Genomic DNA, 27969 nt, shown 5'->3' with positions numbered 1-27969 from the left:
AATAGTACCAGGCAGTTCTACTGCCATTACATCAGAGTAAGTCTGATCTAGAACAAAGTCTTTTCTGCTGTATTACCAAAACTCCTCTCCACCCCTGCAGCATCCATAACTACGTATCATAATCACTTTACCGGACAATTGTTTAACATAGACTTAAACACACAACCCACTGGATCAGTACTCAGGGCAGTCACACTGCATCCAATGAAATCGATCCTGGATGATACCCCCACAATAAAACCAGCTTGGTTTCCTTGGCTACACAAGTCTAGGGAAGAGGAGCTCCGTCCCCACCAAACACATGAGATTGAGATGCACTTGATCCCACCCCAAACCTCGGTTTGTGCGGATGCCATGTCATTTGCTACCCCATTACAAATTAATGCCATGAATTAATAGACCGGACACAGCATGTCTATGAAAGGAATTATATTTATGAATCTTAACTGAAAGGTTTGTAAAGAATAACAAGAAGAAAAGGGCCCATTTTAATTAAACAGTCAAATGTGCACAAGCTGGAGCTCATTTTGAATTTCTCTGTCACTCACGTGCTGGGCCCTCGGTCAACGTGAAAGCACACACCACCTTCCAAACGTTGCTCTCGCAATCCATCTCGAACAATCAGGTCTCCCACTGAATTGTATGCTACGACTGGTTCTTCCCAGCGTCTTCTCTCTTCACCTCCTCTCTAACAAAAGTTCCAAACCCAACCTTATTGTCCCGGACCAAGAAAACCTCCCACTAATTGGATGGCACATATTCCACATCATCCCTTATCTTCAGCAATAACCCAAACAGGCTGAAAGCAGAACAGCAGCTCTTGCAGAATGAAATACCTACAGCTTAAAGGTAAAAATGCTGCTATGTCTTATGGTCTTATGCTCTTATGTGAACCAGGGCATTACATAAGGAAGTTGAAACAATTTCTTTAGTTCAAATTTAACTTCATTCAACAATCAGAATCAAAATCAGATTTAATATCACCAATATGTCATGAAATTTTGTGAACTTTGCTGCAGCACTAGAATGGAATATGTAATAACAGAGAAAAAAACTGAGTTACAGTAAGTACATATTTTGTTATGGTTCGGTCTGATGTCCGCATTCCGGTTCACGGTCCGGTCCGTGGACTCCGGACTCCGGGTCCTCCGGCTGTCCCTTGTTTCAGTTGTACTTAACCATATGCACCTGATGCTCATCTTGGAGCTGGGAATATAAGTGGCCCTGGGATCACGTGTGCTTGTCAGTCTCCCCTGGGAGCAAACCTACTGGTGGAAGGCTAGTGCATTCATTGAGATATGGATTTGGCTGTTCTGTAACCTGCCAAGGATACTGGCAGCCGCGAGTCTTGGAGCCATCCTGGGACCTAGCTCCCTTCCTGTCCCTTGCCTCCGTCGGGTAGGCCAGGCCGTTTGCTGTTACCCTGCAGTTGGTTCTGTCCCTTCCTGTCCCTTGCCTCTGTCGGATAAACCAGGCTGTTTGCTGTTACCCTGCGGTTGGTTCTGTCTCTTCCCGGTCTCCAGGAACCCAAGCCTCACCCCCTCTTCGCCTGGTATTGGGGTCCGAGCCCGAGTCAAGACCCAGGTTCTGGGTCCTTGTCCAGTCTCTGTTTCAGAGTCCATGCCCAGGCTCCTTGTTCCCAGTCCCTCGTCCTGGTCCTGCTCCCCTCTCCTAGTCTGTGTTCCTGTCCCTACTCCAAGTCTAGGTCCTGTCCCACTATTTAGTTTCATCCGTTCCTGTTCCTAGTATTTCAGTGTCTGTGTTTTGCATTTGGGTCTGTTCCCAACGCCCCCCTTTATGCCAATATTAAATAGTTAAAATAGTTATGTAGTGCAAAAAAGTTATGATATGAAAAAAGTAGTCTGGTAGTGTTCTTGGTTTCCATGTCCATTCAGAAATCAGATGGCAGAGGGGAAGAAGCTGCTTCTGAATCCCTGATTGTGTGTCTTCAGGTTTCTGAACCTCCTACCTGATGGTATCAATGAGAAGAGGGCATGTCCTGGGTAATGGAGTCCTTAATGTTGATACTGTCTTTTTGAGGAGAAGCTCCTTGAAGATGTCCTGGATTCTTTGGACGCTAGTGAAGAGATGAATACCCATGACTACAACTACTCCGGGGCCAAGGACCAAACCACAGTACCAACAGTCACAGACAACAGATAGCAAATAGATAAGATAGCAGCGACATATAAGATATCTCTGTGTGAAAGCAATATGCAGTGAAACTCTTTTCCATGCCTAAACTCAGTGCAATTAGAGATTCTTCCTGTGCTGGGTTGTCACTTTGAATTAGCTAAATGAAGTTGGTCTAATTTGTTCAGACATGCACTGCAGTGGCATAGTCATTACTAAGTTCCCATTTGTATCATGAGTGACTTCAGTTCCACACCAGAATCCATGCAATTTAGTTCAATTAATGGTGCAAGATTCTCTTCAGTGGTGCAATCATATTTGTGAACAAGTGAACTTTTAAATGGTTTCTTTGTGATCCGGTTTCTGGGCGAATGTGGAAGGGTTATAATCATGATTGTGATACCAGGAAAACTTCTTGTTCCTCCACCAAAAATATTTAGGATCACTTACAGTTACCTGGCTATAACATCCATCTTGGAAAATGGCACCTCAGCCTTGTGGCAGTGAGCTCGAAGCTTAATGGAAGTACTGTAGTCCTTTGAACTTGACTTGAAGCTACATCTGTGACTAGAGTCTTTGACAAGAATGGATTGGACCCAAATGCTGGAGTGTTCAAGGCTAGGATTGAGACATGGTTTCAAACCAGATCAAGAACCTGAGCACAAAACAAACACCAATCAAAATCACAAGTAGGCTTACAATTGATCACTGGACCTCAGTTCAGGTGCGCCCTGAATGCCCAATCCTTGATGCCCAACACATGATTGCCAATGAGCAAGACGGTCCTGAATCTTTAAAGGAGCCATGCCAGCTATCCATACTCTGGGGAGTTAAAGCATCTAAAGCTCAGAAGCTGGCACGGATGGGCGCGTGTTGTAACAACATCCTTCTAATACAGAATCAAGAGTGCTAACACTCAGGCAAGTCTGACGATGGATAAAGTGAGGCAATGGATTTTCAAACAGTGCAGTATTTACTATACATTGGAAATTGTTGGATATATGGAGGAAAATCAAACTATTACCTGATATGGAAAGATCAGAAAAAGCCCACAGAAAGTAATGGACTAGATGGTGGTGGGGGGGGGGGGGCGGTGGTTGTTGATGTCTTTCTTTCAACTACTTCTATGGTTTTCTGTATGATTTCTATGGTTTCCAGATAGAAGACAAATCTCAGAGTTGAATTCTGCATACCTACATTGATAATAAAATGAACCTTTGAACTTTTTGATGCAGCTCTATCCATGACAGGGAAAGCTTTCCCCACTGTCACGAACCCCGTGACGGGAATAAAGAACCAGCAGAGGTGGAAAACACTTTGGAGTTCAGTATTGTTATAAACTAATAATATTTATTAGTAACTATGCAATACAGTAATATAAATGTAGATAAATCAAACAGGTTAGCAATGTTTATATATAAGTAAGTATATCAGTAAGTGTGGAAATATATGTATGAAAAACCAAGCTTCTTTAAGTCTAGGGGTAAAAAGATACAGTCTTACAATGATGAGTAAAGTTCAGTTCAGTTCAGTTTGTGGTATTGAGTTGAGTGGTGATGGAGAGAGAGAGAGGAAGAGATTTGAGTCTTCAGGTGAGCTGATGCCGTCGATCTTCTTGTTGTCCTTCGAAATCCTTTAAAAGTCACCGACTGTGACTTTTACAAAGGGGACCGATTTTCTGTGGTGGAGCTATCCCCCAGGCGAGGGTGGACACATGGACAACTCCCCACCAGCCAACCCCTTTTCCTTCCTTCTACTGCAGGAGTGATGGATCGATCTGCCTGATCAATCCTCCAAAACCCACTTTTCTGCAGGAACAACAATGCTCATTCAGTGTCCAAACATGTGTCTGAGGTCTATCATCTGACCTCCTATTTATCTCACTGTACTGGGTACCACCTGTCATTCAAATAACTCCTCATTCCTCTCTCTGTGAAAGAAATGCAAACAGGCAAAAATCCTTGAAGAAAGTGTCAACAACTTGCTGAAAATCATAACATCGAGTGATCATTAAATAACACCGCCTTCGGTCACCATAGCAACTTATGAGCTACTCGGTACTATCTCCACTTCAGCAGAAATCCAACAGTTAACCAGTTCTTTCCCATTTCTTAAAGTGCCAGTCCAACCATTAGTCTGCGTCTCTCTCTCTCTTTTCAAAATAATTCAGTGTTAAATAATTCTCTCTCTCTCTTTTTAAAACACAGTTCATAGAGATAATTCAGGATCACGTCACCATTATGCATTTATTCAAAATGGATGATTGCAGACAATTCAAAAAGTTAAAAGGCTCACAGTAAATGTATTATCGAAGCAAGTGTACTGCATATCGCCATATACTGCCCTGAGATTTACTTTCCTGCAGGTGTTTACAGTAGATACAAAGAAACACAACAGAATCAATGAAAAGCTACACACAAGTAAATACGGACAAGCAATCTACTAAAGAAGACAAACTGTGCAAGTGCCATAATAAATAAACAAAGAAACAAACAATATTGAGAACATGAAATGCAGGGTTCTTGAAAGTGAGTCTGTAGTTGTGGAATCAGTTCACTATTTAGGTGAGTGAAGGTATCCACGCTGGTTCAGGAGCCTGATGGTTGAAGAGTAACAACTGTTCCTGAACCTAGTTCCTCAATGAGAAACAAATGAAATTAGGCTGTAGATGCTAAACCTGGAGCAGCACACAAAGCATTGGAGGAACTCAGAAGGCTGGACAGCATCTATGGAGATAGTTAACGTTTTGGGTTAGGACCCTTCAACTGGACTGAAAAGAAAGAGAGAGATAGCCAGTATAGAAAGGTGGAGGGAAAGAGTGGAACAAGAGCTGGCTGTGATAGATTGATCCAGGTGAAGAGGTGATAGGCAGAAGAGGGATGGACAGTACAAATACCCAGAACTGCAAGAAAAAGCTTGTGAACCTTTTGCAATTTCTGCATTAATTACTCATAAAATGTTGTCTGATCTTTCTCTAAGTCACAATAATAGACAAACACAATCTGCCTAACCTAACAATGCACAAACAGTTGTACTTTTTCTCATCAATACTGAGTACACCATTTAAATATTCACAGTTTAGGTTCAAAAATATATGTCAACCTCTGGGGTAATGCGTTTAACAAAAGCCGTTTGGAGTCAGGCGTTGAAATCAATTAGATGACAGATTACAATCATCTCTGGGTTGTAGAGATGGCCTGCCCTATAAAAAAGACACACAAAGTCAGGTTACTGACAGAGCCTGCTCTTCTCAGAAAAGATCTGTTTATGTGCACCATACCTTGATCAAACAACTTTCAGATAACCTTAGAAGAAGGATTGTAGAGGGGCCTGAAGCTGGAAAAGGCTACAAAAACACTTCTGAAGACCTGAGTGTTCATTAGCCCACAGTAAGCGAAATTGTCTACAAATGGAGGAAAGTCAGTACTGTTGTTACTCTCCCTAGGAGTGGCAACCTGCAACGATCACACCAAGAACACTACATGCAATGCTGAAGGAGTGAAAAAGAACTCAAGGTGAAACAGCAAAAGACCAGCAGAAATCTTTACAGCTTGTTGACTGTGTTCATGTGTACACCATAAGGAGAACACTGAACAAGAATTGTGTTTATGGAAGGACACCAAGGATGAAACCATTGCTCTCCAAAAAAAGATTGCTGTACGTCTCGATTTTGCAAAAGACCACCTAGTTGTTCAGCAACACTTGTGGGACAATGTTTTGTTGACAGATAAGACAAAAGCTGATCCTTTGGCAGAAATATATACTGCTATGATTGGAGGAAAACGGGCACTGCACACCAACACCAAAACCTCATTCCAGCTGTGAAGCATGGAAGAAGGAGCATCATGGTTTGGGGTTTCTTGGCTACCTCAAGGTCTGGATAGTTTGCAATCATTCTGGGAACAATGAATTCAAAGAGATTTTACAGGCTAATTTCAGGGTAGTGGTCCATCACCTGAAGTTTAATAGAAGTTGGATGATGAAACAAGACAATGATCAAAAAACAAAGAATAAATCAACAACAGAATGGTTTAAAAAGAAGAAAACTAGTGTTTTGGAATGGCCAAGTAGGAGACCAACTGAGATGCTGTAGCATGAACTGAAGAGGGCTGTTCATGCACGGTATCCTAGAAACATTGAACCAAAAGAGTTTTGTATGGAGGAATGGTCTAAAATTCCTCCTCAATGTTGTGCAAGTCTGATCAGCAGCTACAGGAAATATTTGGTGGAAGTTGTTGCTGCTAAAGGAGGTTCTACCAGTTTTACATACAAGGGTTCATATAAATTTTCCAGCTTGGACTGTGAATAATTAAACAATGTGTTCAATAAAGACTTAAGTGTTTGTCTATTATTGTTGCTTAGATGAAGAACAGACCACATTTTATGAGTAATTAATGCAGAAAAACAAAGGGTTCACAAACTTTTTCTTGCAACTGTATGTTGGGATGTTCGGAGTTTCACGCCATCATTCCTACAGTTCTGGTCAAAAAGCTTCAGAACCTGTGCTTCTGAGGTTCTCTCTGCAACTGGATCATCAGCTTCCTAGCTGGAGGACCACAATCTGTGCAAATTGGAAATAACTTCTCCACCTTGCTGACAATCAATACTGGCGCATCTCAGGATGTGTGCTTACCCTCTGCTCTACTCTCTCTACACCTATGACTGTGCGGCTAGGTACAGCTCAAATGCCATCCAAAAATTTGCCCATGATACAACTACTGTTGGCAGAATCTCAGATGGCATCATGAATGATGAATGCCAGCTTTTTAAGGCACTGCTCCTTGAAGATGTTCTGGATACTACCAAGGCTAGTGGACCCTTGGTACAGGAGAGGGCCAGAATCACCATTTTGCCTGTAATTTTATAGACGCATAGTAGATCAGTGTGAGAATAGAAAAGGTGTGTGCTGACAAATTAATTTCTCTCTGAAAATTGCCCCTGTGTTTAGGTGATTGCTGTAAACAGATGGGGATAAATGGCTATACGGGGAGAATACAAAAGTGATTCTTCTAGGTTCAGTGGACATGGGTGGTTGAAGTTTGTTACAGATTCGGCGGTCTGAAGAGCTTGTTTCGGTGCAAAACTATCAATAACTCTGAATCCAGAAGCCTCAATTTCTACAATAACCTTTTGCCTGTTTGAAACCTGTCGACAAGGAAGCAGTTATAAATTCTGTAGCCTTACATCTCAAGGCGTTTCCTGTTTCTATCAGCTGATTTCTATCAGTTTCGATTTCCCTTGTTCCTTTTGGTTATTTGTTTCACTCTATGTAAATTCCCGAATTCGCTGACTGACGTGTTGACGCTTTCGAAGCGAATCAGAAGAGACTGTGGCACATTACTGCGTATCTTCCAACAGAGTTGACACTAAATTCTTGGTGACCTGAGAGATTTCATTTAGGAGAGAGAAAAATCATGTATTCTTTTACACAGACCCAAAGAAGAGGATGTTCGGAAATCCTAGAATCATTAAGTTGCGAAAATTTGCTTGCACTGAAGGACATTGTAGTCAGTGGAGGGTTGACTACAGATGGTAAGTACAACCAAGTCGACTTCTATCGAACAAATAGATTATAATTGTTTATAACCGTGTAACTCTCTCTCTCTTGCAACACTGGATTTGTTTTCTCTTCAGACTATTTTTGCCGTTTGAGATCAATCTTGTGTGTAACATTGCGCGTTTACACTCGATGAAGTTTTAAATGTATTTAAAGAAATCAATTAGGTATTTTTATCTTGCAACATTTCCACAGTTAAAAGAGCAGATATTTATTAAATATTGATATTCATTAGCATTCTAATAAATGTATACTTTTCTAAATTGCTACATTTCTAAAAAAAAGCTCCATTGCTCCACTCTGATTAAAGCGTTGAGCAAGATTAGATTCAACGAGAATGAGAACGGAAAACGAATGGGTGTTCAGTGCCACCTGCCTGTGTTTGACCGGTCTCCTTCTCAGTGTTGCCGGCGGAAGGTGCCGGAGTCTTGGTTCCCATGCTAGAAGGTTCGATTTTCTTGGCAGCTCATGTCTGTGGACTTAATTTTGGCAGCAATTTAATGTTTAATGTCTTCAGTGCTGAAGATGTTTTGTTATTTGTGTGATTTGATTGAGCTGCTTCGGCACGCAAGTGATCTATGGCTGTGACAAGACAAAGATGTAGAAAGGAAGCAGAAGCTGTTGTGGATCTCTTTACCTTCTGCCATTATCCTTCTATTTGACAGTGGTGGATTTATGAGATACTGTCAAAGGAGACCCGATAAGTTGGGCCAGTACATTTCTCAGATGATACACATTAACTAACATTCAGTGTTCCAGAGATGGAGGAAATGATCAGTGAAGGTACTAAATAGTTTCATCAGGAAAGTGGCAAGTATTGCATCACATGCCTCAGCTGTGTTTTGTGAATGCTGGAAAGGCTTTGGGAAGGTACTAGGAGAGTCCGTCTCCACAGAAGATTAACCTACTGACCACCTCTTGTGGCTATATTCATTTGGCCAGCTCAGTTAAGTTTGCAAGATGTTGACGGTGAGCTATTTGGTGAAAATAATAGGGAGTTGATTGACTGTTTTGCTGGAAATGATCAGTGGCATTCACATCTCTAGTATAAGTAGAATTTATGAATGGTGCTGAGGTTTTGTCGCAGGTGAGGAGTTATGAATGACACTGAACATGGTAGAATCACCATCGTATATCTGCATTTCTGGAAGGTCATTGATAAGATCAATTGACGGTTGTGGTTAACTCACTTTGCGATGAATATGTATTAGTTTGTACATTGGTTACTTGTTGGTCTTTGTCTGTAGTTTTTCATTGATTCTTTATATTTATTTGTTCTACTGTGAATTCCTGCAAGGAAATACATCATAGGGTAGTATATAGTGATACATACACACTTTAATAATAAATTTGCTTTGCATTTTGAACTCTAAACTCTGTGTATAGAGGCTGTAGTCGAAAGTTACCATTTGAGAAACATGGGTAATTTGGTCCAGAGCTTTCAGTCCTGCACCCCTTCCCTCCCATTCAGCATAACTCATTCCTGAGATAAGGAAGGTACTATATACCAGATGGTTGAATGAATATTTCCATTTTACTTGAATCTGGTTGGAAATTACTTTGCCTCATCGTTTGAGGGAACTATCATAACTCCATCTCTTTAAGGTTCATCTCTTTAATCTTGATTGCATTGAGTATTGGCATATCTTGTGAAGCCATATTATTTCTTTCATGCACAGCACAGGGACATTTATTGCTCATTCCTAAATTGTTTACATGTTTTGTTCAGATAATTCTGAGGGCAATTAAATATTAATCTCCTTAGTGTGTATCTGGTATCATTAAAAGTTCCGACCATGTGGGAACAATAGGATTCCTTTGCTGAAGGAGACGAGTGACGAAATTTTTTGTGTCTTTCCCTGTACAAATGAAGTATTTCAAATATATATTTATTAAATAACTGAATTTTAATTTCCCAGTTACCTATGTTGTAGTCAGATTCATCTTTTTAATATTTGATTTTGAATTCTAATTATTAGTCCAGCAGCTTAATTACAGTTATACAGTGTTTCCAATTAAAGCCTGGCATGGAACTGTGCAGAACAGTATCTTAAATGCATTATTTCAACATGATGGACAAAGCTAAATTTGGCTGACGTACTCCAAGGCTTGTCTGTGCATGCTTGTAAAGGTGACACACCTGTTTGTTTGGCTGATACATGCTGATGTAACATAGAAACTAATTTCATATTAGAAAGATAGAAAACCCTTTAGCACATACAGGCTCTGGGCGTTCAGATAGTAAGAAGATTCACAGTCTGAAGTCATTCTTTCTCACTGTGGGACTCATGATAGCACAATAGATCATTTTAACCTCTGCAGTTTACCATAAGTTTTATTTTGTGTGTGTCCTATTCAGAATCACATTTTTAGCTATTTTATGGGCGATACAACCATGCTGTTGGAATATACAGAACATTATATACATGAATCAATAAGGAATATTAATGGTTTAAATGTTTTCCAAATAAACTATAATGAAATTGGGCAGAATTAATGTGAATTTTGGAAAGAAAAATCCTGAAGTATTCTTTGAGGACATGTTTAGCAGAATAGATCAGCAGGAGCCAGCAAGTATGGTGTATTCAGCTTCTTGGAAGATTTTGATATGGTCCCATGCAGGAGGTCGGTAAAGTTATAGATAGTATGGAATTGGAGGGAAATGTGCTGAAATATATTGATTATTGAACAGAAAGCAAAGAATGGGAATAAACAGAACCACTTCAGATTAGCAGTCTGTGACCAGCGAGATAAGGCAGAGATGTGTGGGGTCCAGCTTTTCACAATCTACATGAATAGTTTGGCTTAAACGTCAGATGTCAAATGTCTAATTTTGCTATTAATACAAAATATAGTGGGATTGTGAGTACTGAGGTGGAGTAAAGTGACTTGAGGGAGATATAGACAAGCTGAATGAATTGGATGTGGGTATGCAATATCATGTGGAAAATACATGAGGTCATTTACTTTAGTACACAAACAGAAATACCGAGTATTGTGTAAATGGCAAGTAAGAGAATGGATGGTATTACTGTTCAAAGGAAGCTGGGTGTCCTTGTGCACACGTCACTGAAAGCCAGTGGATACAATAGGAGAACAGGAAGGTAAACGGTATGTTAGGATTTATTATGAGAGGGAGGACACTTCCTCCCTCATTATCATTCAGGACCCCGAACAGTCCTTCCAGGTGGGGCGACTCTTTACCTGTGAGTCTGTTGGGGTCATATGCTGTGTCTGCTGCTCCCGGAGTGGCCTCCTGTATATTGGTGAGACCCGATATTGATTGGGAGACCACTTCACCGAGCGCCTTCTCTCTGTGTGTGACAAAAAGCTGGATCTCCCAGTGGCTACCCATTTCAATTCTACTTCTCATTCCCATTCCAACATATCAGTCCGTGGCCTCCTCCACCGCAGTGATGAAGCCACACTGTGGTTGGAGGAGCAACTCCTTATATTCTGTCTGGATAGCCTCCAACCGGATTTCTTGAACTTCTGGTAATTGCCTCACACCCGCCTCACCATTCTCCATTCCTGGTTCTCTCCCTCAATTTATCTGATTACCTGCAATCACCTCCCTCTGGTGCTCCTCTCCTTCCCTCTCTTGCATGGTCTTTTGTCCTCTCCTATCACATTCACATTTCTCCAGCTCTTAATCTATTTCACCAATCAACTTCCCAGCTCTTTACTTCACCCCCGCCCCCCCCCCCCATAGACTGTTTCACTCCAATTCCTTTGCAGTCCTGATGAAGAGTATCGGCCCAAAACGTTGACTGTTTACTCTTTTCCATAGATACTGTCTTACCTGCTGAGTTGCTCCAGCATTTTGTGTGTGTTGCTTTAAAATGTCTATCTGTGTCATCAAGCATAATAGAGGCCATAGAGCAAAGAAAAAATTCTTCACCGCACATGTCTGTACTGACCATCAAGTACCCACTTACACTCATTAATCCTAGTTTAACCCACCCACATTCCCTTCAGCTCCCTCCAGATCCCTCCATTTACCCACACACTACGGTGACCCATCAACCTTCCAGTCTGCATGTGGAGTTCGGAAGGAAATCCATCTCTAGGAAGAAACCCACTTGGTCACAGTGCAAACTCTGCACAGACAGCAGCGGAAGTCAGCATTGAACCTCAACCCCTGAGCTGAGAGGCAGCAAACCTGGCAACAGTGGGCATATTTCTCCCTCACTGAGTGCAGAATCAGGGTATTTTCTTTTTAGTTGAATTATAGTAGCATCTTAATTTCTCATTCTCGTTTACCTTCTTAGTGAGCTACTTATTGTACTTACAATTCCTTTCTATTTTACTTAGAATCAAATGTTGAGATTAGGCATTTACGTGCATATAAATGACATATTCTTGAACTTTCTTGCAGACCTCATTCGTATCATTCTGAACCACAGCCAAAGTGCAGAAGAGCTCCTGAAACGCAGGAAGGTTCGACGCAAGGATATATTGAAGTACCTGATTAAACAAGGTTTCGAGCTTCCTCCATCGTCAGACAAAGAGGAACTTATTACTGAAGCTTTGGGGTATTGGAGTAGATCAGAACTGAATAGCGAGCCATCAACAGCTGAAGCAGATCTGCAATTTCTGCACCAAACACAGAATATTTCACAGGTAATTTATGTGCATCAAAAGATATTTAGCCTCATGTGGAGATTTTAATGTTCTTGCCTCCGAACTATTAGAATTTCCTTATGATTTATTTTCAGTGTTCATAGACTTGAAAAATATTCTTCCATTAGCTGAAAACCATAATACTCAAAATGCTATCCAGACAAATAACTAAGACAAAATCTTTGCAATAGTTGTACTTCCCAAGAAAGTATTCTCTTAAGAACCCCACAATATATTTGAAATGGAGGTTGTTTCTTATCAGATTAATTTTTGGGAGTGTAAAAAAGAGTTGTGAACTGGGATGAAAATCGAATTGCTGTAACTAACAATGGTGGATAAGATTTTTTGAGGCAAAATGATTATTACCATATTTAATGTCTTTACGTTCTTACCTCACTTGGCTCAGAAATGATTTGCCCTTAGATTTGTAATGTTAACAGATATCTGGAGGTGTGATGTAAAGCACAACATAAATGCTGCTAACTCATCACTGGGGTATTGCTTCCAAATAAATGTAAAAGGAAAGAATTTTACACACACTGTTTAGCACCTGGAATACAGTGTTAGGGGTAATAGTTGATAGAGGTTTAATTCTAGAGATCTATAAAGAGCCGGTATCTAAAAGGAATGAATTTAATGGGCCATAGAGAAAAGACTGGATAGTATTACTAACTGGGGACTAGGTGCGTTACTCTTACGTGGTGCTGGATGGGCTGAAAGGCATTATTCTGTCATTCTGTAAATTCCAATGTTGAATTCAGCTGGTTGAAAACACCAAATGTAGTAATACAAATGCGGTGAAATACAAAATCAAGCTTCAAAGTTTCAATATACATTTATTATCAAAGTATAGTGGTATGCAAAAGTTTGGGCACCGCTGGTCAAAATTTCTGTTACTCTGAATGGTTAAGTGAATAGAAGATCAACTGATCTTCAAAAGTCATAAAGTTAAAAATGAAACATTCTTTTCAACATTTTAAGCAAGATTAGTGTATTATTTTTGTTTTGTACAATTTTAGAGTGGAAAAAAAGAAAGGAGCACCATGCAAATGTTTGGGCACCCCAAGAGATTTGAGCTCTCAGATAACTTTAACCAAGATCTCAGACCTTAATTAGCTTGTTAGGACTATGGCTTGTTCACAGTCATCATTAGAAAAGGCCAGGTGATGCAAACTTCAAAGCTTTAGAAATACCCTGACTCCTCAAATCTTGACCCAACAATCAGCAGCCATGGGCTCCTCTAAGCAGCTGTCTAGCACTCTGAAAATTAAAATAAGTGATGCCCACAAAGCAGGAGAAGGCTATAAAAAGATAGCAAAGCATTTTCAGGTAGCCATTTCCTCAGTTCGTTATGTAATTAAGAAATGGCAGTTAACAGGAACGGTGGAGGTCAAGTTGAGGTCTGGAAGACCAAGAAAACTTTCCGAGAGAACTGCTTGCAGGATAGCGAGAAAGGCAAATCAAACCCTCATCTGACTGCAAAAGACCTTCATTAAAATTTAATAGACTCAGGGGAGGTGGAGCACTGTTCTACTGTGCAGCAACACCTGCACAAATATGACCATCATGGAAGAGTCATCAGAAGAAAACCTTTCCTGCGTCCTCAGCACAAAATTCAGTGTCAGTAGTTTGCAAAGGTACCTCTAAACAAGCCTGATGTCACAGTGGTGGGGCATTGGGAGCAAGGGTGGACCTAAATGCAAGACACATCTTGAGAGGTTAATCAAATTTAGTTTATTGTTCGATACCAGGAGAGCAAGGCAGGAGGCAGGAATAGCGAACTGGACAAGGACTCAGGTCTACGACTAGGCTGGGACAAGGGTCTGGTCTAGGACTCGGAATCGGCTCCCAGAAGTAGAGGCAACATGAAGAGGCTACGGTATGGACTCTGAGCCAGGGACTGGGCAAGGACCCAGTACCTGGGTCTTGCCTCGGGCTCAGACCCCAGAACCAGGCATGGACATGACATGGGCTAGGGAGAGGAGGAACATGGAAAAACAGAGCCTCGGTCTCGGGAGAGCAGGTACATGGAACCATGGACACATACACAGAACACAGAGTCGGGACCCCTCAATGGCAAGATGGCCTGACTTACCCCACGGAGGCGTGGACAAGACAAGAGAAAAGATGACCCCCCCCGCGGGGCAACGGCAAGACGGCCTGACCTACGCCACGGAGGCGAGGACAAGACAAGACATGACTCCCCGCGGGGCAACGGCAAGACGGCCAGACTTACCCCGCGGAGGCGAGGACAAGACAAGACAAACACGAAAGAACAGCAGACAGTACCTATCTAGCTCCGGCAATAGAACTAGACCAAAGTGCAGGTGAGGGCTAGAGGTGAGAGGGGCAGAGAAGGGATTCAGACAGGGGGATAGGACAGGAATCACAGACCACCAGGGCCAAGACTTGATTCGGAACTTGGATGCCGCCAGGGCCGGGACTTGATTTGGTACTTGGATGCCGCCAGGGCCGGGCCTTGATTCGGTACTTGGATACCGCCAGGGCCAGGACTTGACTTGGTACTTGAATGCCCCCGGAGCCAGGACTTGACTTGGAGCCTCCGGGTAGTGGTGAGCTCTCGACTCGGCCCGGGAACACTAGACAGTGGTTCTTGATCCCCTCCAGCGGGTTAACTGTGGGACTCACCTCGGTGAGGAAACTTTGCAGGCTCGCTTTGGCGAGGTATCTTGACAGGGTTGCTCCGATGAGGAAAGGCGAATTACTGGCACTTGCTTCGGGCAGAGACTAGGCTTGCTCCGGCCAGATGACATTGGCACACCGTACCTTTGGTGACTTCGCAGATGCTCTCGTGCCGAGCAGCTGAAAGCCGGAGACTATAAACTACCGGTTCAGCTGAGAGTAAATTGCCTCTAATCACCAAGGCCGAGGGGTAGGGGAAAACAGGGAACCAAAGGGAAACAGGGAGTCAACGGTCCGGATCGTAACATAAACAAGGTAAATTTAAAGGGACCCCGATCCAGACCATGACAGTACTCCCCCCCAAATGGGAGCCTCCAGGTGACCAACAGATTTGCCTGTATTATCGATGACCCGGGTGGGTGGGGGTGGTTTGGCCGGCGGGCAAAACAGAAAAACAACACCTTGACTTTCAGGCTGACAAGAGTTTGGAAAAACAGTGTTTGTGTCTGCTGGGTTCATGTTTGGCGAGAGCATTCTGTCACAGTGGTGGGGCATTGGGAGCAAGGGTGCACCCAAATACAAGACACATCTTTAGAGGTTAATCAAATTTAGTTTATTGTTCGATACCAAGAGAGCAAGGCAGGAGCAGGAGTAGCAAACTGGACAAGGACTCAGGACTATGACTAGGCTGGGACAAGGGTCTGAGCTAGGACTCTGAACCGGATCCCAGAACGAGTGGTGACTTGAAGAGGCTATGGTATGGATTCCGAGCCAGGGACTGGGCAAAGACCCAGTAGCTGGGTCTTGCCTCAGGCTCGGACCCCAGAAGCAGGCATGGACATGACATGGGCTAGGGAGAGGAGGAACATGGAAAAACAGAGCTTCGGTCTCAGGAGAGCAGGTGCATGGAACCATGGACACATACACAGAACACAGAGTTGGAACCCCTCCTTGGGTACAGGGCATAGGGCCGGGACTCAAACACAGAATAGAGAGCCGGGACCCCTCCTTGGGTACAGGACATAGGGCCGGGACTCATGATCCCCTGTGGGGCAACGGCAAGATGGCCTGACTTACCCCACGGAGGCGGGGACAAGACAAGACATGACTCCCCTCAGGGCAACAGCAAGACGGCCAGACTTACCCCACGGAGGCGAGGACAAGACAAGGCAAAACATGACCCCCTGCGGGGCAATGGCAAGACAGCCAGACTTACCCCACGGAGGCGAGGACAAGACAAGACAAACACGAAAGAGCACCAGACAGTACCTATATAGCTCTGGCGATAGAACTAGACCGAAATGCAGGCGAGGGCTGCAGACGAGGACTAGAGGTGAGAGGGGCAGAGAAGAGATTCAGACAGGGGAGTAGGACGGGAATCACAGACCGCCAGGGCCAGGACTTTACTTGGAACTTGGATGCCGCCAGGGTCGGTACTTGACTCGGAACTTGGATGCCGCCAGGACCGGGACTTGACTCGGTACTTTGATGCCACCAGGGCCAGGACTTGACTTGGTACTTGAATGCCCCCAGAGCCAGGACTTGACTTGGAGCCACCGGATAGTGTCGAGCTCTCGTCTAGGCCCGGGAACAGTAGACAGCGGTTCTTGATTCCCTCCGGCGGGTTAACTGTCTGACCCACCTCGGTGAGGAAACTTTGCAGGCTCGCTTTGGCAAGGTAACTTGATAAGGTTGCTCCGGTGAGGAAAGGCGAGTTACTGGCACTCTCTTCGAGCGGAGACTAGGTTTGCTCCGGTCAGATGACTTTGGCACACCGTACCTTTGGTGACTTTGCAGATGCTCTCGCGCCGAACAGCTGAAAGCCAGAGACTATAAACTACCCGTTCAGCCGAGAGTAAATTACCTCTAATCACCAAGGCTGAGGGACACGGGAAAACAGGGAACCAAAGGGAAGCAGGGGTCAACGGTCCGGATCGTAACATAAACAAAGTAAATTTAAAGGGTCCCTGATCTGGACCATGACACCTGATGCATTTTGGAAACAAGTCCTGTGGATTGATGAAGTCAAAATGGAACTTTTTGGCCACGATGAGCAAAGGTATGTTTGGAGAAAAAAGGGTGCAGAATTTCATGAAAAGAACACCTCTCCAGCTGTTAAGCACGGGGGTGGATCGATCATGCTTTGGGCTTGTGTTGCAGCCAGTGGCACAGGGAACATTTCACTGGTAGAGGGAAGAATGAATTCAATTAAATACCAGCAAATTTGGGAAGTAAACATCACACCGTCTGTAAAAAAAAAAGCTGAAGATGAAAAGAGGATAGCTTCTATAACAGGATAATGATCCTAAACACATCTCAAAATCCACAATGGACTACCTCAAGAGGTGGAAGCTGAAGGTTTTGCCATGGCCCTCACAGTCCTCCGACCTAAAATTCATCGAACATCTGTGGGTAGACCTCAAAAGAGCAGTGCATGCAAGACGCCCAAAGAATCTCACAGAACTAGAAGCCTTTTGCAAGGAAGAATGGCAAAAATCCGCCAAACAAGAATTGAAAGACTCTTAGCTGGCTACAGAAAGCATTTACAAGCTGTGATACTTTTGAAACTGTAGAAGATGGAAATAAAAAAGTAACCTTGCTTAAAATATTAATGAAATGTGTCATCTTTAACTTTATGCCTTTTGGAAATCAGGTCATCTTTTACTCGCTTAGCTATTCACAGTAACAGAAATTTTGACCAGTGGTGCCCAAACTTTTGTATGCCACCATATATATACTGTATACAACTCTGAGGTTTGTCCTTCCACAGGCAGCCACAAAAAAACCGATCATGCAACCTATTTAAAGAAGACATCAAACACCCAAAGTACAATTAAAAAAAGAACAGGTCAAGCAAAAAACGCAAGCTTTGAACATACAGAATATTAAACATCAAACTGCAGAATGCACCTTTAATACATAATACATGTATTTAATCCATGGTGCATGGAACTCAGCAAGCCAGGAACCATAGATGGAAAGGAATGAACAGTTGATGTTTTGGGCCTAGACCCTTCATCAGGACCTTTGAGAGCAGTGTATGGGTAATGAACAGATGAAGAGTGTGGAGGAGGGGCAAGGATTGGAGTTATGGAGGCCAATTGGGTCAATAAAAGACAAAGGAAAAAATATAAGGGGGAGAGAAATTGAGGGGAGTGATTATAACCATATAACAATTACAGCACGGAAACAGGCCATCTTGGCCCTTCTAGCCTGTGCCGAACTCTTACTCTCACCTAGTCCCACCGACCTGCACTCAGCCCATAACACTCCATTCCTTTCCTGTCCATATAGCTATCCAATTTAACTTTAAATGTCGATATCAACCTTGTCTCAACCACTTCTGCTGGAAGCTCGTTCCACACAGTTACCACTCCCTGAGTATAGAAGCTCCCCTTCATGTTACCCCTAAACTTTTGCCCTTTAACTCTCAACTCATGTTTGAATCTCCCCCACTCTCAATGGAAAAAGCCTACCCATGTCAACTCTATCTATCCCCCCCATAATTTTAAACACCTCTCTCAAGTCCCCCCTCAACCTTCTACGCTCCCAAGAATAAAGACCCAACTTGTTCAACCTTTCTCTGTAACTTAGGAGATGAAATCCAGGTAACATTCTAGTAAATCTTCCCTGTACTCTCTCAACTTTGTTGATATCTTTCCTATAATTCGGTGACCAGAGCTGTACACAATACTCCAGATTTGGCCTTACCAATGCCTTGTACAATTTCAACATTACATCCCAACTCCTATACTCAATGTTCTGATTAATAAAGGCCAGCATACCAAAAGCTTTCTTCACCACCCTAGCCACATGAGATTCCACCTTCAGGGAACTATGCACCATTATTCCTAGATCCCTCTGTTCTACTGCATTCTTCAATGCCCTACCATTTTCCATGTATGTCCTATTTTGATTAGTCCTACCAAAATGTAGCACCTCACATTTATCAGCATCAAACTCTATCTGCCATCTTTCACCCCACTCTTCTAACTAGCCTAAATCTCTCTGCAAGCTTTGAAAGTCTACTTCATTATCTACACCTCCACCTAATTTAGTATCATCTGCATACTTGCTAATCCAATTTACCACCCCATCATCCAGATCATTAATATATATGACAAACAACTTTGGACCCAGTACAAATCCCTGTGGCACACCACTAGTCACCGGCCTCCAATCTAACAAACAGTTATCCACCACTACTCTTTGGCGTCTCCCATCCAGTCACTGCTGAATCCATTTTACTCCTTCAATATTAATACCTTACGATTGAACCTTCCTAACTAAACTTCCATGTGGAACCTTACTGAAAGGCCTTACTGAAGTCCATATAGACAACATCCAGCGCTTTACCCTCAAAAACCTCTTCAAAAAAATCAATGAGATTTGTCAAACATGACTTTCCACGCACAAATCCATGTTGACTGTTCATAATCAGACCCTGTCTATCCAGATAATTATATATACAATTTCTAAGAATAATTTCTATCAATTTACCCACCACTGACGTCAAACTCACAGGCCAATAATTGCCAGGTTTACTCTTGGAACCCTTTTTAAACAATGGAACAACATGAGCAATACACCAATCCTCTGGCACCATCCCCGTTTCTAATGACATTTGAAATATTTCTGTCAGAGCCCCTGCTATTTCCACAGCAACTTCCCTCAAGGTCCGAGGGAATATCCGGTCAGGACCCAGAGACTTAACCACTTTTATATTCCTTAAAAGCGCCAGTACTTCCTCTTCTTTAATCATCGTGGTTTCCATAACTACGCTACTTGTTTCCCTTACCTTACACAATTCAATGTCCTTCTCCTGAATGAATACTGAAGAAAACAAATTGTTCAAAATCTCCCCCATCTCTTCTGGCTCCTCACATAGCCGTCCACTCTGATTCTCTAAGGGACCAATTTTATCCTTCACCATCCTTTTGCTATTAATAGAACTGTAGAAACCCTTGGGATTTATTTTCACCTCACTTGCCAAAGCAACCTCATATCTTCTTTTAGCTTTTCTAATTTCTTTAAGATTCTTTTAACATTCTTTATATTCCTCGAGCACCTCATTTACTCCAAGCTGCCTATATCTATTGTAGACCTCTCTTTTTTTCCGAACCAAGTTTCCAATATCCCTTGAAAGCCATGGCTCTCTCAAACTTTTAACCTTACCTTTCAACCTAACAGGAACATAACGGTTCTGTACCCTCAAAATTTCACCTTTAAATGACCTCCATTTCTCTATTACATCCTTCCCATAAAACAAATTGTCCCAATACACTCCTTCGAAATCCTTTCACATCTCCTCAAAGTTAGCCTTTCTCCAATCAAAAATCTCAACCCTGGGTCCAGTCCTATCCTTCTCCATAATTATATTGAAACTAATGGTATTGTGGTCACTGGACCCAAAGTGCTCCCCAACACATACCTCTGTCACCTGACCTATCTCATTCCCTAACAGGAGATCCAACACTGCCCCTTCTCTAGTTGGTACCTCTATGTATTGCTGCAAAAAACTATCCTGCACACATTTTACAAACTCCAAACCATCCAGCCCTTTTACAGAATGGGTTTCCCGGTCTATGTGTGGAAAATTAAAATCTCCCACAATCACATCTTTGTGCTTATTTCAAATATCTGCTATCTCCTTACAAATTTGCTCCTCCAATTCTCCTTCCCCATTAGGTGGTCTATCCTGCCAAAGCACCGCTGTAATATTTTCACTGACAAGCAATGCAACACCTCCCCCTCTTGCCCCTCCGATTCTATCACACCTGAAGCAATGAAATCCAGGAATATTTAGTTGCCAATTAAACCCCTCCTGCAACCATGTTTCACTAATAGCTACAACATCATATTTCCAGGTATCAATCCATGCTCTAAGCTCATCCACCTTTATTACAATGCTCCTAGCATTAAAATAGATGCATTTAAGAAACTCTCCACCTCTTACTCTCTGTTTATCCCTAATGGTGCAAACAACTTTGTTATCTTTTTCTTCCTTGTCCCCTACATCTTTGGTCTGAGGCTCCCGATCTCTGTCCCATGCCTATCCTCCCTCACATACTGTCTACCAGCTTTCTCTATTTGTGAACTAACCTACTCTCTCGTAGTCTCTTCAATTTGATTCCCACCCCCAACTATTCTAGTTTAAAGTCTCCCCAGTAGCCTTCGCAAATCTCCCCACCAGGATATTGGCTCCCCTAGGATTCAAGTGCAACCCATCCTTCTTGTACAGGTCACACCTGTGCCAAAAGAGGTCCCAATGATCCAGAAACCTGAATCCCTGCCCAATCCCTCAGCCACGCATTCATCCTCCACTTCATTCCATTCCTACTTTCACTGTTGCATGGCACAGGCAGTAATCCCGAGATTTCTACCTTTGCGGTCCTTCTTCTCAATTCCCTTCCTAACTCCCTATATTCTCCTTTTAGGACCTCTTCCCTTTTCCTACCTATGTCATTGGTACCTATATGTACCACGACCTCTGGTTCCTCACCCTTCCACCTCAGGATATCTTGGACGCGATCAGAAACATCCTGGACCCTGGCACCAGGGAGGCAAACTACCATCCGGGTCTCCTAACTGCATCCACAGAATCGCCTATCTGACCCCCTAACTATAGAGTCCCCTATTACTACTGCCCTCCTCTTCCTTTCCCTACCCTTCTGAGCCACAGGGCTGGACTCTGTGCCAGAGGCACGGCCACTGTTGCTTCCCCCAGGTAAGCTGTCCTCCGCCAACAGTACTCAAACAGGAGTACTTATTGTCAAGGGGCACAACCACTGGGGTACTCTCTATTACCTGACACTTCCCCTTCCCCTTCCTAACCGTGACCCACTTGTCTGCCTTCCGTGGCCCCGGTGTGAACACATGCCTGTAACTCCTCAATGGATGCTGGAGAATTTGTGATTCACGCTGCCAGATTGGAGGCTCTCCCAGCAGCATGTGAAGTGCTGTTTCTCTAATTTGCTTTCACCTGGGAGTAGAGGAGGCTGTGCTCAGAAATGTCGTGTGGAAATGGAACTAAAATGGCTGACCACCGAGAGATCCTGGGTGTCATGCAGGTGGGGCAAAAGTGCTGGTGAAGCAGTCCCCCAGTCTGCGTCCATCCTCACTGATGTAGAAGAAATGGCAACGGGAGCCCCAGATGCAATACGTAACACCAAAGTTCATGTTACTATCAAAGTTCATATATGTCACCATATACTACCCTGAGATTCATTTTCTTGTACTCATAATAAATTAAAAATGAGCACAATAGAATCAGGGAAAAGCTGCACTCATCGGACAAACAGCAAATGTGCAAAAAACAGTTGCAGATAAGAAATATATTAATAAATAAGTGAACGATAAATATTGAGAACCCGTGATGGACAGGGCTGTACCCATTACTTCTTGTACGATTTCCGTTCAAGGGCATTGGTGTTGAAGGAAGTAGAGGCACTGCCTTGCCTTGTTTGTAATGGAAAGATCCTCTGAAATGATAACGCCGAAAATTTTAAAGTTGCTGACCCTCTCCACCTCTGATCCCATGACGAGGACTGGCTCATGGATCTCCGATTTCCTCCTCATGTAGTCAATAATCAGCATTTTTAATCTCCCTCCCATATGCCGATCCACAGGGTTCACCCGTGAAAGACAGCCTCACCTGGACTGGCTGTTTAGAGCCCTGGATGATAGGGAAGGAGGAGGTATAGGGACAGGTGTAACGCTTGTCCCCGGACCCCTTGCGCATATTTGAGTGCTGGGAAATGGATGAAAACACGGGGAAAAGGAAGATGTGATCGCACTGAGGACAGGATGTCGTGCCTCACAGAGGGAGAGGCAGGTGGGACGGGGTATGGCGGGGGGGGTGTGGGATGATGGGCATACAACAGGGTCAGGCATTGGGTCAGAAGGGGAGAGCGAATTGGGGGATTCAGGGGAGGTGAAGTGCTGGAAAGAGGGGGACTCGGAGGAGTGAGGGGAGGACGAGTGTTAGCAGAAGCATGTGAGGCGAGGGGCTGATGAGGAGAGGTGGTAGCCGAGTGGGAGTATTCATCTGGGGTCTCAGCTGAGACAGGAGAGGGATCAGGAGGCATCGGGGTCCTTGGGTAGGAGATTATGAAATTAAACCTTCCTTTGCTTTGTTAGTTTTAATCTGTTCTGATTATATTTATTTATTTACGTTTCCCTATTCTCTTTCAGATCCAAAAAGAGAGCGCATCTGACTGCAATTTTACTAGAATGGGGCGAGAAATTATATTTTGCTTGTTTTGCACTGATGATCTGTTACCGTTTATATTGCCGAGTCATAAAACCAAAGGCCAGAATCACCATTTTGCCTGTAAATTTAATAGACAAATAGTAAATCTAAATAGGATACTAAAAGCTTTTTCAAGTATGTGAAGAGTAAAAGACAGGTGAGAGTAGATATAGGACCAATAGAAAATGATGCTGGAGAAATTGTAATGGGAAATAAGGAGATGGCGGAGGAACTGAACGAGTATTTTGCATCAGTCTTCACTGAGGAAGACATCAGCAGTATACCAGACACTCAAGGGTGGCAGGGAAGGGAAGTGTGCGCAGTCACAGTTACGACAGAGAAAGTACTCAGGAAGCTGAATAGTCTAAAGGTAGATAAATTTCCCGGACCAGATGGAATGCACCCTCGTGTTCTGAAGGAAGTAGTTGTGGAGATTGCAGAGGCATTAGCGATGATCTTTCAAAAGTTGATAGATTCTGGCATGGTTCCGGAGGACTGGAAGATTGCAAATGTCACTCCGCTATTTCAGAAGGGGGCAAGGAAGCAAAAAGGAAATTATAGACCTGTTAGCTTGACATCGGTGGTTGGGAAGTTGTTGGCGTCGATTGTCAAGGATGAGATTACGGAGTACCGGGAGGCATATGACAAGATAGGCAGAACTCAGCATGGATTCCTTAAAGGAAAATCCTGCCTGACAAACCTATTACAATTTTTTGAGGAAATTACAAGTAGGCTAGATGAGGGAGATGCAGTGGATGCTGTATATTTGGATTTCCAGAAGGCCTTTGACAAGGTGCCACACATGAAGCTACTTAACAAGATAAGAGCCCATGGAATTACAGGGAAGTTACATACGGGGAGAGGGTGTTGGCTGATTGGCAGGAAACAGAGAGTGGAAATAAAGGAATACACATCAAAGTTGCTGGTGAACGCAGCAGGCCAGGCAGCATCTCTAGGAAGAGGTACAGAAGACGTTTCAGGCCGAGCCCCTTCGTCAGGACTAACTGAAGGAAGAGTTAGTAAGAGATTTGAAAGTGGGAAGGGGAGGGGGAGATCCAAAATGATAGGAGAAGACAGGAGGGGGAAGGATGGAGCCAAGAGCTGGACAGGTGATTGGCAAAGGGGATACAAGAGGATCATGGGACAGGAGGTCCGGGAAGAAAGACAAGGGGGGGAACCCAGAGGATGGGCAAGGGGTATAGTCAGAGGGACAGAGGGAGAAAAAGGAGAGTGAAAGAAAGAATGTGTGTATAAAAATAAATAACAGATGGGGTACGAGAGGGAGGTGGGGCATTAGCCGAAGTTAGAGAAGTCGATGTACATGCCATCAGGTTGGAGGCTACCCACATGGAATATAAGGTGTTGTTCCTCCAACCTGAGTGTGGCTTCATCTTTACAGCAGAGGAGGCCGTGGATAGACGTATCAGAATGGGAATGGGATGTGGAATTAAAATGTGTGGCCACAGGGAGATCCTGCTTTCTCTGGCGGACAGAGCGTAGGTGTTCAGCAAAGTGGTCTCCCAGTCTGCGTCGGGTCTCGCCAATATATAGAAGGCCACATCGGGAGCACCGGACGAGGTATATCACCCCAGTTGACCCACTGGTGAAGTGTTGCCTCACCTGGAAGGACTGTTTGGGGCCCTGAATGGTGGTAAGGGAGGAAGTGTAAAGGCATGTGTAGCACTTGTTCCGCTTACAAGGATAAGTAACATGAACTTCTCTAACTTCTGCAAATGCCCCACCTCCCCCTCGTACCCCATCTGTTATTTATCTTTATACACACATTCTTTCTCTCACTCTCCTTTTTCTCCCTCTGTCCCTCTGACTATACCCCTTGCCCATCCTCTGGGTTTCCTCCCCTTGCCTTTCTTCCCGGACCTCCTGTCCCATGATCCTCTCGTATCCCCTTTGCCAATCACCTGTCCAGCTCTTGGCTCCATCCCTCCCCCTCCTGTCTTCTCCTATCATTTTGGATCTCCCCCTCCCCCTCCCACTTTCAAATCTCTTACTAACTCTTCCTTCAGTTAGTCCTGACGAAGGGTCTTGGCCTGAAACGTCGACTGTACCTCTTCCTAGAGATGCTATCTGGCCTGCTGCGTTCACCAGCAACTTTGATGTGTGTTGCTTGAATTTCCAGCATCTGCAGAATTCCTGTTGTTTGTGGAAATAAAGGGATCCTATTCTGGTTGGCTGCCGGTTACCAGTGGTGTTCCACAGGGGTCCGTGTTGGGGCCGCTTCTTTTTACATTGTACATCAACAATTTGGATTATGGAATAGAAGGCTTTGTGGCTAAGTTTGCTGATGATACGAAGATAGGTGGAGGGGTCAGTAGTGCTGAGGAAACGGAGAGTCTGCAGAGAGACTTGGATAGATTGGAAGAATGGGCAAAGAAGTGGCAAATGAAATACAATGTTGGAAAGTGTATGGTTATGCACTTTGGCAGAAGAAATAAACAGGCAGACTATTATTTAAATGGGGAAAGAATTCAAAGTTCTGAGATGCAACAGGACTTGGGAGTCCTCGTACAGGATACCCTGAAGGTTAACCTCCAGGTTGAGTTGGTGGTGAAGAAGGCGAATGCAATGTTGGCATTCATTTCTAGAGCAATAGAGTATAGGAACAGGGATGTGATGTTGACGCTCTATAAGGTGCTGGTGAAACCTCACTTGGAGTACTGTAGGCAGTTTTGGTCTCCTTATTTAAGAAAAGATGTGCTGACGTTGGAGAGGGTACAGAGAAGATTCACTAGAATGATTCCGGGAATGAGAGGGTTAACGTATGAGGAATGTTTGTCCGCTCTTGGACTGTATTGCTTGGAGTTTAGAAGAATGAGGGGAGACCTCATAGAAACATTTCGAATGTTGAAAGGCATGGACAGAGTGGATGTGGCAAAGTTGTTTCCCATGATGGGGGAGTCTAGTACGAGAGGGCATGACTTAAGGATTGAAGGGTGCCCATTCAGAACAGAAATGCGAAGAAATTTTTTTAGTCAGAGGGTGGTGAATCTATGGAATTTGTTGCCATGTGCAACAGTGGAGGCCAAGTCATTGGGTGTATTTAAGGCAGAGATTGATAGGTATCTGAGTAGCCAGGGCATCAAAGGTTATGGTGAGAGGGCGGGGGAGTGGGAATAAATGGGAGAATGGATCAGTTTATGATAAAATGGCGGAGCAGACTTGATGGGCCGAATGGCCGACTTCTGCTCCTTTGTCTTATGGTCTAAATCAGTGTGAGAGTAGGAAAGGTGTGAGCTGACAAATTAATTTCTCTCTGAACATTGTTTATGTGATTGCTGTAAACAGATGGGGATAAATGGCAATACGGGGGGAATACAAAAGTGATACTTGTAGGATCAGTGGACATGGGTGGTTGAAGTTTGTTACAGATTCGGTGGACTCAAGAGCTGTTTCCATGCTATAACTATCAATGACTCTGATTCCAGAAGCCTCAATTTCTACAATAATCTTTTGCCTGTTTGAAGCCTGTCGACAAGGAAACAGTTGTAATTTCTGTAGCCTTACATCTCGATGTGTTCCCTGTTTATATCAGCTGATTTATATTTGTATCGATTTCCCTTATTCCTTTTGATTATGTGTTTGTTTCACTTTGATATAATCTCCCGAATACGCTGACTGACGTGTTGATGCTTTCGAAGCCAATTAGAGATCACTGTGGCACATTACTGAGTATCTTCCAACAAAGTTTACTCTAAATTCTTGGTGACCTTAGAGATTTCATTTCGGAGAGAGAAAAATCATGTATTCTTTTTCACAGGCCCAAAGAAGAGGATGTTCTGAAATCCTAAAATCATTAAGCTGTTCTAATTTGCTTGGACTGAAGGACAGTATAGTCCGTGGAGGGTTAACTACAGCAGGTAAGTACAATCAGGCCGAATTCTATGTAACAAATAGATTATAATTGTTTATAATTGTATCACTCTCTCTCTTGCATCATTGGATTTGTTTACTCTTTAGACTATTTTTGGCATCTGAAATCAACCTTTTGTGTAAAGTTGCATGTTTACACTCGATGAAGTTTTATGTGTATTTAAAGAAATCAATTAGATTTTTTAATCTTGCCATATTTGAACAGTTAAAAGAACAGATATTTATTTGTTACATTTATTGGCATTCTAATAAATACAGGTCCACAATACATTATCCGAAATCCTTGGGGCCAGTTGCATTTTGGAATTCAGAATTTTTCAGATTTCAGACCCCCCACCCCGATACCAAAAACCACGTATGCTCAAGTCCCTTATTTAACCTGTCTCCGTGTGGTAGACTTTAGGACCCAGCAGCGCTCCAAACCTACACACATCCTCCCGTATACTTTAAATCATCTCTAGATTACTTATAATACCTAATACAATGTAAATGCTATGTAAATAGTTGTTATACTGTATTGTTGAGAGAATAATGATAAGAAAAATAATTATTTCCAAAAAAAACATTCAATAAAACATAAAAATATACAGCTTCAAATGAACTGAATCAAACCCATGGTAAATGATTTATTGGAATAAATGTAGAACGTTATTGTCACTATCACTATAAAACTTCAGTCACTTGTGTCTGTTTATTTAAATCATATACAGTGGTAGTTCCGACACTATTTTCTTCAGTAGAACGCCACACAGACACACCACAATCAAACTTCTGCAATAACTCCACTTTCTGCAGTATTGATAATGATAGATGCTTCCCTCTCTTTTTCTCATTGTTACCCATAGGGGTATCTGCAGCTCTTTTTGACATTTTC

The 27969-nt window shown here is 43.1% G+C and overlaps 1 protein-coding gene across 1 annotated transcript in view; it reads left to right on the top strand.

Annotated features, from left to right (window-relative positions):
* Positions 1 to 7408: 7408 nt before the first annotated feature.
* LOC134347897 (uncharacterized protein C3orf38-like) overlaps positions 7409 to 27969 on the top strand; it is a 31958-nt gene continuing 11397 nt past the window's right edge. The window contains exons 1-3 of the mRNA XM_063050490.1: positions 7409 to 7665; positions 12069 to 12313; positions 26983 to 27082. Of these exons, the coding sequence (XP_062906560.1) occupies positions 7548 to 7665; positions 12069 to 12313; positions 26983 to 27082 (463 nt within the window). The 5' untranslated portion in view covers positions 7409 to 7547. The remainder of the gene's footprint in view (positions 7666 to 12068; positions 12314 to 26982; positions 27083 to 27969) is intronic.

Source organism: Mobula hypostoma, chromosome 6 (assembly GCF_963921235.1).
Source record: "Mobula hypostoma chromosome 6, sMobHyp1.1, whole genome shotgun sequence".
Lineage (NCBI taxonomy): Eukaryota > Metazoa > Chordata > Chondrichthyes > Myliobatiformes > Myliobatidae > Mobula > Mobula hypostoma.
The sequence above is the reverse complement of the archived record's forward strand: the minus strand, read 5'-3'. Positions and strand labels throughout refer to the sequence as shown.